The sequence below is a fragment of the Acanthaster planci genome, linkage group LG08 (assembly GCF_054643075.1).
Source record: "Acanthaster planci isolate LZ-2023a linkage group LG08, COTS_SCS, whole genome shotgun sequence".
In the NCBI taxonomy this organism is placed as follows: domain Eukaryota; kingdom Metazoa; phylum Echinodermata; class Asteroidea; order Valvatida; family Acanthasteridae; genus Acanthaster; species Acanthaster planci.
Window position 1 is genome coordinate 18,968,255 of NC_141784.1, and position 13,359 is coordinate 18,981,613.

The following is a 13,359-nucleotide window of genomic DNA, read 5'->3' on the forward strand; positions in this document are numbered from 1 at the left end:
GATTGGAGTGGTCTCTCTGTTCCCTATGAAAGTAAGAAAGACATTTTGTAATTGATAAGTTCCTCAACTTTAACCTCATAAATGCAACATGTTTTCCACACTTTTGGGGGCCCTACGGAGAGAGTGAAGCGTCCCACCCCGGCCCCAGCCGAACTTTCTGTTCACCCCCCCCCCCATTTCCGTTCGCGCCCGCGGGAAAGTATCCATGAGAAAAATCGACGGACTTAAAGCAAGTCTAGTCCGGTCGGTCAGCCAGTTCACTTCCGTGATGACATAAAAAGTGAGCTCTCCGGGTTGAAAAAAAGTGCTGGAATCTGGGCACAATGACAACGAAGAAGGTGGAGATTGAGTATTGGTGAGTACCTCAACGAGCAAAACACTTCACTACAGATTTGAGTCATGTGTCATATAAACGGGGGTGTGAGAATTCAGCTTTTTAGCTGAGTTCAACTTTCCTTTTTCGGCTGTTCGTACACCTGGTCTGTTATTCCATGGATTCCTCCATGGTTACTCTGTACAAAAGTATCAGAACTTTTAACATTTCAGCTTTTTGGTAGCTGTTTTCAGTTTTGATTTTAACAGGCCACTCACACTCCTGTGTAAAATAAATCGGCGTTTGTATCCCATATCTAAAATTAAAACTGTGACTGCATTCGGCAGCTGCGTCATGTACACGTAGGCTAGGCCTACATCAATTTCTACCTCCATGATGTACATGTAGCTGACTAGGCCTACTCAATGATAGTATCTATCGGACAACTCGACCGTTTGCCAACTCGACATCAGACAACTCGACCGTTAGCCAAGTCGTCCGTTAGGACAACTCGACTTTGATGGATAGAGAGACAACTCGACCAGTGAGATCTCTTCACATAATACAGTTGTTTTCCCAGTTCCGGATCGCGAAAATTATTCAGATTGCCGCTACAAAAAAACCTGATTTTCTAATGAAAATTTCTTAATTTAGAGAAAATCAGTTTATAAATAAGAATTCCAATGAATTAAAACAGTGGATCTTGCCGCATGTCAACTTTTCAGCCGCACAGTGCGAGCCATCAACGATACTACATGTACCTTGCGCTGCACAGTTGACGAACCCATTACATGACGTACATTGCCGCAACATCCGTATAGTAAGATGAGTTCACTACGTACTGTATATTGCGTGCATGTACTTCATGATCCAAAAGTAGGAAACCATATACGTTCAGTTTTTGGCCAGTTATAATAAAATGGAAACTTTGAAAGTCATTTTGATTGTAAAACAGACATTAAATGGAAAAGTTTATATGACTGTTGAGTATGAAAAATGTATTTGGTATCACTCGTAGTAGTGACATATCACCCTGTAACTATTTGTCGATTTTTTTCCGCTACTGTAATTTTTGACAAACCGTTCAAAATATCAAAGTGCAAATCAGAAATCTGGCCAAAATTTTTTTTCTAGAAGTTTTGTTCAGCAAGAAGCTTCCATTTCATCTTTTAAACAGAGCCTGTCAGAGAATGTAAAACTGAAGAACAGCACAAAGGAGGTAGGTTTTTATTTCAAGCGATCCGGAACTAGAAAAAAATTATAACTAGGAAAACACCTGCAACATACACATGTACGTGGCTAGGTCAGCACAGGTGCATGATCGATTGATTGCGTAAACAATGACTTACTACAGCCACCATTTTTATTATACCTCAGAAATTAGGCTTGTCTATCTACTACGTGAAATTCCCTTCCATTATTAAGGCATAGAATTGCACACTGTGGCCTCAGTAGATGAGTGGGCTGAGTGGACAAATTATCTCAATGGACGACTTGTCTCAATGGTCGACTTGTCTCTCTGTTTTACGCACGGACGGCCGAGTTGACTCAACGGTCGAGTTGTCCAAAGTCAAGTTGGCAAACAGTCAAGTTGTCTGGACCCCCTAGTACATGTCTGATGATGATGTTTCTGGACGCATGTTAACGGTGTTGTTTAAATGTTATGCTGTATGTATAGGTTCCCTTGTTGGGTTTGTCATTTGCTTTCGAGTCAACTCGTACCTTGGGCGACTCGTACCTTGGATGACTCGTACATGTATCTTGAGTTAAGAGCACTCGTACTTCATGTTATCAATTTGGTTGTAACTTTCTTGCTCCTCCTTTGCAGCATGCTTAAGATCACATTTGACAAACTTACAAAGGAAAAATCTTTATAAATCTCCAATGGTTGGTTTATCAGTCAGAAAGTCATATTTTCTCACAATTTTCAATTTGAAATTTCTTTTTTTTTTTGTTTTTGGTGGGACAGTTACCAGTTTTACAATATTAAAATGACAAGTCCCCAAGTATACAATCACTTCGAGTGCCAGCATGATTTTCTGCATAGTGCCTGCCACCGGCATTTGCATTTTTCTCCTGTCTTTCTTTTCTTTATTTCTCAAGTCAGATCTTATGTTAACCTTCAAGTGCAATAGATGGTTTTTGTCTTTTTTGGTGGAGTCATACTCATGGAAATCTTTTTAAAAAGGGAACAAAAGTCCAAGATCCCTCGTTGCACTGATCTTGTTCCTGTATACAGTGATGTAGATCATTGGTGAAATGAAAATAGGCAAATGCCAGTCTAACATGCCGCAGTTTGGGCCGTGGCATTACATTTTTAAAATTTCTTTTTATCTGCTTTTTTTTTTTCATTAGTGGTGGATGAGGCTACCATTCCCGCTTCATGGATTTGAAGATTGACATCCAGTCTGCAGATCCTGAAGTGGCCGTTGATGGTAGCGTGGGCCGGAGGAGTAAGTCACTTGTCTCCATGTCTTATCCAAAACTGCTTGTAGCGCCACCCCGAGAATGTCAGCCCAAACATGGAAAGCCAACTCTATCATAATGATAATAATAATAAATTCTGCTTACATGTATATATAGCGTTTTGATATCAGGAGTTACATCAAAGCACTTTACAGAACAAAATACAATTACTAGAAGAAAAATAAACAAAAAAAATGAAACTTAAGTAATGAAGAAAACCCCCATTGGAATTCCTTCCAAACAAACTGATCACAGTAGAAAAACATATAAACAAACCAAACTAGAAAAAGTCAAGATAATTTTTCAAAAAAGTAAGCTTTAAGTTGTCTTTTAAAGGTATTCATGCTAAATAGGGAAAGTGTTTCGTGTGACCAAGTTTTCACTGCAAAACAACAAATTTCCCCTTGCCTGTTGTTTTTATCATACCCCTTACTTATTCAGAAAGGCTGACGGACCATGTAATCATGCCCCCTTGTGGTAATGCTAATAGAAATTGAAATCCAAAATCACATCTTACAAATGTATGTACAAAATTCCATATTTCAATATCCAACAGCCAAATTTTGTATAATAGCATGAAAACAGTGGACAGATTATGAAAGCAACTTTTCCATAATTCAGGTACAAAAGCACACTAGTATCTATTTTTATCATGATCAGTGTCCCTGAGTGTAATGGTGTCCGCCCCCACCCCACCCCCCACTATTATCTTCTTTAACACACTTCTTCACAGCTTCATTTGAAATTACTCTGAATGGTCAGCTGCTCTACTCCAAGCTGGAAGTTGGGCGGTTTCCTGTCCATGCAGAGGTATGTATAAATCAACCCAAATTTTTGGCAGTGAGGGGAAGGGTTTATTAAATTCTGGGCTGGAACAAATCACAGAACCACCTGAGTTCAGATGGAAACAGATATAAAGCCTTGTTGAAAGACAGGGACTGATCTAGCTTGAAAAACTGCACCCCTATAATGCTTACAACGTCAGGAAATACGAATTCCCCGATGTGATGAGCACCAGAGGGCCGGACTCACTAAAGCTAGGACGGATCATGGATTTTACAATGTACAAGACTTAATAATGGACTGGTGAACAATGCAGTTTGGACAAAAGACAAAACAGTTTTTGCTCTGCCTTGTTCTGACCAGATATATTGCACCTCAGGCTCACTTGCAGTGAAATTGGCAGATCTATCAGGGAGGAACAAATGGGAGGCCAAACCCCCCATGTCATTTTCTTCTCTCCCCAAAATATGTAATAAGCTCTAAAAAGTCAGGGTTGTAAGATTACACAAAAATACCCTAATTTCCCCCAAATACCTTGACCCCTCCCCCCCCCTAAAATTTGTTGTGGATCTGGCTTTGTGCCCCAAGTGATCCAACAGTGGGGTTTACGTTTAAGGTTTGCTGGCAGATTTCATCAAAAACAGTCAGAGGTTTATTGTTCAAGATCAGACTGAATCTAACTTTCACTGAGCGAAATTGACCAAGGTTTTAGTTTGTGGGGTATGAAAATTTTGACAGCATTATGTGACATTTTAGAACATTGTGAGGAAAAAGATATTTCTTCCTTCTAAACTGTGTACAATTTTTTACTGACAGATTGTGGATGCCATCATGAAATACAGTGGAGAGGGCGATATAAAAGCTGCCAATGGTGGACCAAAAAATAAGTCAAAGTCTGAGTGTGTTGTTCTGTAAAACATTTACCTGTCAAATGGAATAAGATTGCCGTAACCAGTGGCTACTGAAATGTAATGAATGTGGATTTGTCACCTGGCTCTCAAATTTTCTACTGTGGTTTAATTGAACTTGAATTTCATTTCATTTATTATTTCTGAAGGCATAAACAAATACAGAACGTACAAGACACCAATACAACTGCAATGGCAACAGCCTTGATGGATTACCAAGTGCGAACTTAATCACAATCGAGTGGCTCTCCAAATGTTAGCATCCTACAAAAACAGTTTAAATACAGGATGTGTACAACCAAAAAAGAAGAGTGAAAACACAATGGCCACACACCATGTCACATCTTTAGAGAGAATAAAAAAACCCTACATCTGAAACAACAGGCCCAAGCCCCGCAATCACCCAGATCCATCCAAGGAAAAAAAAAAATGAATGGAGCGAAAGATCTACAAGTCTGTTATGAATACTGCATTTGCATGCAAGACAGTTGTCGTTGTGGTTAAATGCTTTTATCCAGTTGCTGTTGAGTACCACGCTGTTGGGTCTAGTTGAGTACTTTGGCCTTTGAGATTGAGACTAGTGTATCCAAATATTGATCTTTTTGAATTCGAGTCAGAGTAGCAAGTATGAGTGCTAAATTACTAAACGTGGTATATGTTTCGTTATTAAATGAGTTAAAATTAGAGTGAGTTTTAAATGCAAAATGCTTTGAAGCAGTGTTTTTTTTTCCAACTGAAGTAGGCATTGAAGTACTGTATATGTACATGTACACGGAATTTGCCATTCAGAATTCATTTGAGTTGCATTCGGTGCATTTCAGTAGCCACTGATCATATCCAACACTTTCTCTTGTTTGAGATGCCTGTCACATGGCATGAAAGAATCAGCGAATGACGGGGTAGGTTCAAACGGGGAACCAGTCCTCGCAATCAATCCCTGATGCACAGTCTGACGTTTCATGTATACATGCGAGGGGCACGGGGAACATCTGAAAGTGTGTAGGGGAAGTAGTGGTTGCTTTGTGTGAGTTTGTTTTAATTTTGCACCCTCAAGTGAACACGTGTGAACACATTATAAATACACTGTATCCTGCCAAATATTCTGGAAGTGTGTTAGTAGTCATTTCAAGGGAAATCTATCATTGTATACCCAGCAAGAAAAGAGACCGAGGGGTACCCCCCCAACATGTCCAATCCCTATACACATTCCAGACTATTGTTACTTAACACATCCCCCCAAGATGTCTGAAAGCAATTCCCCAGATTCCTGCGAGACAATGACCAACACAAAGCAGGGGGGATTCTCTCAGTCTCATACCTTGCTGCATATGTATCATTGATAATCATTATGATATTAAATGTTATGTGGTTGGCCGTTTAATCATATAACCTCTCAAAAATAGGATTTACATTACTGTGCGTCTGGCAATAGATTTTTCAAGTATAGCATGATGTTTGCTCAGTACATGCAATGTGTTTGTGTTTTGGATTTCATTACTCAGGTCAGGAGCTGGAGAAACAGATGCCTGATTATATATTGGATATTATATATTGGATATTATATATTGGATACTATATTAAGTGCATCAGTTTTGATGGCCAGTTTTAAAGAACAGTGTATGGTACTAGTTTTTATGAGCTCACATTTGACCGCAATATTTTCCGGTGACAGGCAGTTAGTTCAACCAGTTAGGTATGTTAAGAAGTATACATACGCCTTTAAACATTCACACTGTTACGATGACTGCAGTGTGAATCATAAATACCATGCCAGCATTTGACCAAAGCCATTATGACTGGGCCATTTTTGCTGGTAGTTCAAATTGGCTGTGCAACACGTGGATCTACTTGGTGATGAGAAACCTTACAAAAGTAAATACTTTAGCAGATTGTGTTATCAGTTTAAGGTCATGTGCCAGCGACTGATAGAGATCAAACAAGTCCTTTTTGTGGACTCTCTGCATTTCAAGTACATCTGCTGCCTTTGTATGCAGCTACCTTTCATTTGCAATTTTTGCCTAAACTCGGCAGATTATTTGTCAGTACATGTACATGGATTCAAATTTTGTTATATGTGTAACTTGAGTCATCCAACTGCAATACTGGTATACCGTTGAGGCAGTCTTTCATTTCTAACTGTGTCCCATGGGAAAAGGAAACAATCTCCATTGATGCAACACATTTTAGGATGTACATATAACCAACTAAATTTGTATAAGGATTCTAATCTTTCATGTTTAGGGGAAGCTTCTCAGGAAATGGAATGTGCATAGAATTGCAGATCAAATTTCACTCAGGTGCCTTGGTAATGGATTTATTTTCTCGTATCCAATCTGAGTTTTGATGCATACAGAGGTTGCGCATTGCTGGATTTCCCATGATGTCTCAGAGGCTGTTTTTGTTATTTCATTTAGTTAAAATAAATTCACAAAAGGTTTACCCGAGCCTATCCTAGTGATACAAAGCTCTTGCCCTCTTAAGGACATATTAATGCATAACCTCTCCGGATTTACAACAGAAGTCTATTTTTGGTGCTTTATTTATTGAAAACATTGATATATATGTTTGTATATTTTTCATTTTTGGGGTGTGTTAATAGTTGGTCTTACCAAACCTGGTGTACATCCAATTTTGGGCGAACTGTTGAGTACACGGATTTTACCGTACGTAATCCCCTCCGGTTTTGTTACTTGAACAATTACAATTTTGAACACCTTCCATCTCTTATATGTATTGACCATAACTGGCTCATGGCTTGATATACCTTGGTGTTTAATGGATTAATAATGTTTGGTGGAAAACTTTACCAAGTTGTATAAATACTTGTACTAAGTAACTTTTGTATCAAATATGGGATCCATTGTTGATGTTCAAAATACTGTGTAAATTCTTTCCCATTAAATGTTTTTACATTAATTTCATACGCATTTGCCTAATACGTGCATCACTTGTAATAGACAATGCAAGTTATTGAACCAATATCATACCTTTAGCATGTGATCATTTGTTTTATAATAACGAAAGACACAAGAACCACATCAAATGACACCAATTTCCCTGAATATAACTTTATTTTCTACTTTTAAGCAAAAATACTGTAAATCCATCTCCAAAATACCAGTATGCCTTTCGTTGTCAACTTAACCTGGCTGCTCATATCGTGTTACGTCTATCTCCCATACATTGTACCTTGCATTTTGTTACCTTTGCATTGACATCGTCCAGGCTCAAGTTTGTGGCTACCTTTTTTCAGTCTGCCCCATCAAAAATTGTGTTTAGCGCTTGTGTATGAGATGCAGGGGTGTGAGAATTAAGCTTCGGGTAATTTTAGCTTTGTTTCAATTTTTACCCCGAATCATAGCTTCTCCATACACCTGCTCTGTGCAAACGTATGGTAACTTTTTATATTTCAGCTTTTTACATGCTAGCCGTTTTTATTTTATTAACTTTTTTTTTATGTGTGTCACCACTCGCACCCCTGGAGATGGTCCACGACACATAAAGGACATGGGCACAACATGGCCACTCTGCTTAAACATATTCATCTTTAACCAGGTTAAGCAATATTCATGTCAACAGTGTGCCAAGTCACAAAACCAATTTATTAACATTATTACATATGATTCTGGCATTTCGCATTATCCTGCTAGTCACTGTTGTGACTGCTGCACTGCTGTATGGCAGATCTAGTGTAACAGCAATGAGGTTAGTTCTAGGAACCAGACTTATCCCACCGATCTGAAAAACTACGCCATAAAATCGAGACTTTTAGCCATTCTGTGACACATCTTAAAGGCAAAACACAAAGTTTCGAGTTACTGACTTCTGGAAATCATGAAATCCTGCAAATAATGGCAAAATGAAGTACATCAACCCAACTTTTACTGCAGTTTCACTGTACAGGAGCCAACACAGATTGTCCAAAATCAACCGCTACCCAAAGAAATGATACTATTTTCTTCTTGACTGAACGTTCCCAAGCCCTCAATCTGCATGTCAAGGGATGGCAGAAGAGCTCTGCCTCTATCAAACCTTTGCACTCTCAAATCGTTCAAAAACCTGACTGATTTTGATGAATTTGGGTGGGTTAGGGTTAAAGCCCATTCATAACTGACCCAAGCAGAAATAACTCCTGCTGCTAGGCACCAATTCAAGTTAAGTTGACAACAAACATACATGTAGATCTATACAGAATTTGTTACGCATGACACCCACTGTGGTCAGTATTTTTTACAAATGTATCATACAAGGTGAAAAGCTTCAATATAACAACACAGAGTGGTAGACTAGTATGAACACTTCAGATTGTAATTACAACTTTGTAGTAATCAACGCACAGTCTACATATACCATCGAGTTAAAAACGGGTTGAAAAAGAGCCATATTAAAAAAAGCAGTCTAAAACCACAAGGTAAGAGTCTGAAAAATACCCAGAAGACAACAGAATTTTCCCCCACCATTTCTTTTTTGTATCAGTGTAACACTTCCAAAATTGCTTGTTACATCTCAGTTTACGCCAGTGAGTTCGTTGAGTTACAAATGAATCAATGGACATCAAATATCACTTGAATCACTGTTAGAAAATAGAGATGGCTTTCTGTTTTGATTTATTTGCATACATGTATATGCTACACAAATTACACTTTCAATTTTCACTCTTGAATACGCTGTTTTCGTCTTTTCAAGCTTTGACCTGAACAGAACCTCCGACAGGTTCATGAAGATTACGTGCTAGAAACCTACAAAATGACGACACTTTGAAATTAACAGCAATTATTGGGGGGCCAAAATTTGCATTAATTCACTGAACTCGATAAATGTGTTGTGTACAAGTACCCAGTAGAGGGTTTGCATGGCTGCCATCTTGCAGACCAGTGCTTATGTACAGCAGGGTATGCACAATTGAGGTTTCCTGTGGAACAAAAGAACTGCCCTGCAAGATGGTTACCAAGCAAAGACTCTCTCGTAAACCACCAATCTTGAGAAATACCAACTGCATCACAAGTTGGAAACTACTTTGTTATTCTGATTTCTGCCAGAATGCAAATCCATGCACACATTTTCAACTCTGAGCAGACAGCATCAAAAAATCACAATGTGCACAGTTCATCAGTACAATTAATCAACCAAGTCGATAATGCATGCCAAAATGGGAGTCCGACCCTTCTTGTTTCTTCGTAGTAAGCAGCCAAGGAGATAACAGGTTTAGTTGTCAATTCGAAGCTCTGTCAAGCATCCACGCGGAAATTCCCTGCAACTCCAACAACTGCCTAGAATTTCTTGATGCAACCAAAAATGAGGGGAGATTTGTCATTCAGCCCTTTCTTCTCCTTGCATTTGTCTTGCTATGATAAAAAAGCAACAAAGCTGACTAACAGTTGTTTCCATATTTTTCCCCCACCCAGGACTTAAAACATCTGCCACTAGGCACGGACAAAACGTTTGATTGATCATGATTTTGCTTTCTCATGCCAGTTTTTAAAAAAATTACGTATCTCTATGTCATTTTGATCACATTATACCAAAAAAGCAGGTATCTTTAAAGGTCCACAACTGATATTTACAGCAAATGCATTTTCTGTAGATCTGTACCACCCCTGACCAACTTTAAACGCTGACATGGACACTGACCTATCTTTTCATGATTCAGCCAGTTCATGCCCGACAGCTAAACCTAACATCTCTCAATATTTTGCTCACTTCATGCCTGAACATTGTGCGACGACTACGAGCTGCACCAAACGGTTTCAGCATTTGACGCTCGTCAGCGTCCTGCATTCACCACTGTGCAACCGACAATAGACCGGGGGGCTTCTCTCCCTCCCCTCACTGCTGTGTTAACTTCTGTCAAATGAAACAGCCATAGCGCAACAAACACTGATCAGTTTCGGAGATGATTTCAATTTCCCAGTTCCCCTCTAGATGTGTCTTGACTAGCAACAGTTTAGTTTTCATTTCAACCCATGGGCATCCAAAACAAGCTCAGGGGAATAATTGTTTTTGTACATCTTCTAGCAGGCCCTGAACAAGCCACTGTACACATAGTAACAGAAATACTCAACCACTTTCCAAACGGGAATCCTTTCCAGACGCTCAAGAACACAAGTGCCAACACTAGCAAAGCAGCAACAAGCAACAGATTTTACAGCAGACATCGGTACAACCTGCTAAAACCAGGCCTTGAAAGGTGCACACCAAATTCCAAAACTTTTGTGAGGTATTGCCACCAAAGAGGCCAACAATTTTACACATAGTGCTATCTGTAGAACACAAAACGTTTTGTCCTTTTTTACTTCGTACTCCACCTAACACCAAAATTCCCCACTCTCAAAACATCTGCATTTTGTACACAAATCAAATAAATTTTTTAATTTTGTTTTCTGGTGTATTTCATTTAAAGTGAACAAACCTTTATTATTTATCTGTTCAGCAACTGGTTTTGGCAGCCTGTACAAGTATATACTTATCTTAATGTACATTTCTTTCATTAGAAATCTTACACAGGAATAGAATAGAACTGCAAAAATACAATGGCCTTTTGTTTTTTTCTTTGTTTTTGCTTTAGTTTTGTTTGTTTTTTCATTTGTTCTCCCCTGGTTTAATCTCATCTACCGGAGTATTTACAGAAGGAAGGGCGCTTCTTTAATTTACAACCATGTACAAGATGTTTTCTTAACGACTATAACCCGTACGTTATGATCCGTCACAGACTCTGGCTGAACTAGTAGGATGTGTGTTCTCTCTTTGGTCCAGAAATCCAGAAGAGAACAAGATGACAAAAATAAGTACTTTGTAGACACCAGAGAGGGATGCACTGAAATGTCCAATTTCAGGATTACTGGTGAATCTGAAGAAGTTTTAAAATCCAATATTCTCTCGTTATGGTGTTTCTCTGCCCACAGATCTTAAACAAGAATTTCAAAGAATGTTGGTGCATTATGTAAAAAGTTCAGACTTTCTCATAAACATGAAAAGAACTCCACTTGCCGCCGGGGTGCCCCATCTCAGAGATGTTGGCTTTAAGCACATAGCCAGGGTGCCCAGAATGGTACAAAGCAGCTGGGCCTTGTAACAGACTGTACTCGGAACAAAAGACTGCGCTGCTGGGAGTTGCCATCATTTTTCAGTTGGCATTAGCAGGGATAATCTGTCATAGTTTTGAAACAGTATGCCACTGCGGATTATCAGCGGGGACAAAGGTGCTCCAGCACTTCAGCGATGAGTGATACAGTACCGCTGCACGCTAATCTAGCTGCATTTGAAAAGACACCACTGCCATTCAGCAAGGTGCTGGCCAATTTCGGGAACAAAGGAAATTATGCAACACCGCTCTTTGCTGAGCGGCAAGCCTGGCTGCAATACTGGGGCGTCAATGGAGGTTGCCTGTCACATTAGAGTAGCCTTCAGACAGTCATTTGTGTGGGTGTTAACGTCCAGTAAATGAAGTTATGAATTGTTAAAGAATTTTGAAAACAGAAAATCTTGAAAATCGCCCAGCAACTCATCCCGCATATACACCCAGTGGTTAAAAAGTGTTCTCGGGTTAACTCTGGACCAAGAAAAGAACACACTTTTTCAACAAAATGAATACATCGACACCATCGAACACCAATTTGATCTCAATTTTCCAATGCACTACAAACTACCATTCCTTTACAACAACAACAAAATAGGTTTACCTTTGGCCTATGTTGCAAGAACAGTAAGGAAGGAAAGAGGTTCTGATAATTCAAAAAGAATCTGTGATATTCTGGGGAAAACCTGAACACTTTTTATGCTTTTAACTACCAACAATTACTTTTAAAATGTCCACAATATCAGAGACAAAGAAATCTCCCCCAAAATGTCCACCATCTGTGAATGCAAACGACTCATGTTTCGGAGACGTTTCACATCCTCGACCCTTTCACCACATTATTGCTTTCTCATCCATCTACATCCAACAGCTGCATGAATTTTACTTGAAAAGTTAGTCCCGCAACTAAACAAAAACAGAAGCATAAGCTGACCTTCAGAACGGAAAGCACTACAAGGACTAATGTCAGGAGGAATGTTGTCACTAGCTAAAAATTCGTAATCCATCAAAATATAATCCAACGGAAGAAAAATTCCACTAAGACTTATAATTTTTTTTAAAAAGCAGACCCTCATGATTCCCAACACACCCGATAACCCTCCAAGTTTCCATCTAACTGTGTGACTCTGAATCCAATCTTCATGCAGCGGCAAACTCGGTTATTTGCCCACAAATTTTTGAGCAGTTCTGCTGATGCACTAGACATGAAGCCCAGGCCATTCTGTGGAAATTTCAGTTCCAGCAATAATCAGATTTTAATGGTTTGGTTATGCTTAAAAAAAAAATTGTTTTATTTTGTAAGTTTCTCTGACGATAGTCGCAATAAGAATTCCAAGTCATATTTACAAGAACACAAGCTTTACACAGTGTTAAAAAGCAGTTCATAATTTTCCTAAAATCTATATGAAATTTAATTTGTAAGAACTCCAGAAAATCCACCCTAAATGGGCTCCTCCATACAAGAATAACAATGTATCATCTTTTTTTTCTCTCTCTGAAATCTTTACAACACTTAATTATCTCTACTCTCTGGCTTTCAATTAAAAAAGTAAAAATTCTCCTCACTAATCAACTCTGACACGTTATCTCTTTTTTTTCGTTAAAATTTGTCATCTAGAACACTTATATCTGTACAAGTTGGGCCTGTTGTAGAGTAGCGGAGTATCAGTCAGGCGGTAGTAATTCATGCAGTCGGAACTTTGCTCGGACATGCGGTCGTACGTCCTCGTTCTGAAAACACACAAAAAAAGGTATCAAAAAAGACGATCATTTTCTCGTGCAAATGACAGTTTGTGTTGTTTTGGCATTTTCCC

General features: G+C 38.9%; 2 protein-coding genes across 7 annotated transcripts in view; one reads left to right on the plus strand and one right to left on the minus strand.

The window, feature by feature from the left end:
* The first annotated feature begins 213 nt into the window (after positions 1-213).
* Positions 214-7,407, plus strand: LOC110990196 (migration and invasion enhancer 1-like). 3 transcript variants are annotated; one of them, XM_087139693.1, is made up of 5 exons: positions 227-355; positions 1,448-1,532; positions 2,669-2,766; positions 3,513-3,589; positions 4,379-7,407. In XM_087139693.1, exons 3-5 carry the CDS (start codon positions 2,697-2,699, stop codon positions 4,475-4,477), a joined length of 246 nt encoding a protein of 81 aa, XP_086995819.1. In that variant the 5' UTR covers positions 227-355; positions 1,448-1,532; positions 2,669-2,696; the 3' UTR covers positions 4,478-7,407. The 3 variants fall into 3 exon arrangements, with proteins under 3 accessions (XP_022110754.1, XP_086995819.1, XP_086995818.1); XM_087139692.1 differs by having other exon boundaries at positions 1,491-1,532; XM_022255062.2 differs by lacking the exon at positions 1,448-1,532 and having other exon boundaries at positions 214-355.
* A 115-nt stretch (positions 7,408-7,522) lies between these two features.
* Positions 7,523-13,359, minus strand: part of ctdspl2 (CTD small phosphatase like 2) — a 47,851-nt gene continuing 42,014 nt past the window's right edge. For all 4 annotated transcript variants that reach the window (XM_087139689.1, XM_087139690.1, XM_087139688.1 and 1 more), the window contains one exon: positions 7,523-13,276. In XM_087139689.1, coding sequence (XP_086995815.1) covers positions 13,211-13,276 — 66 coding nt within the window. In that variant the 3' untranslated portion in view covers positions 7,523-13,210. The remainder of the gene's footprint in view (positions 13,277-13,359) is intronic.

Excerpts from the sequence above, each read along its gene's own strand:
- LOC110990196 (XM_022255062.2), top strand. The coding sequence starts at position 2,697 with ATGGATTTGAAGATTGACATCCAGTCTGCAGATCCTGAAGTGGCCGTT. Across the intron at positions 2,767-3,512 it reads TGGTAGCGTGGGCCGGAGGA|CTTCATTTGAAATTACTCTG; the intron begins GTAAGTCACTTG and ends ACTTCTTCACAG. Across the intron at positions 3,590-4,378 it reads GGTTTCCTGTCCATGCAGAG|ATTGTGGATGCCATCATGAA; the intron begins GTATGTATAAAT and ends TTTTACTGACAG.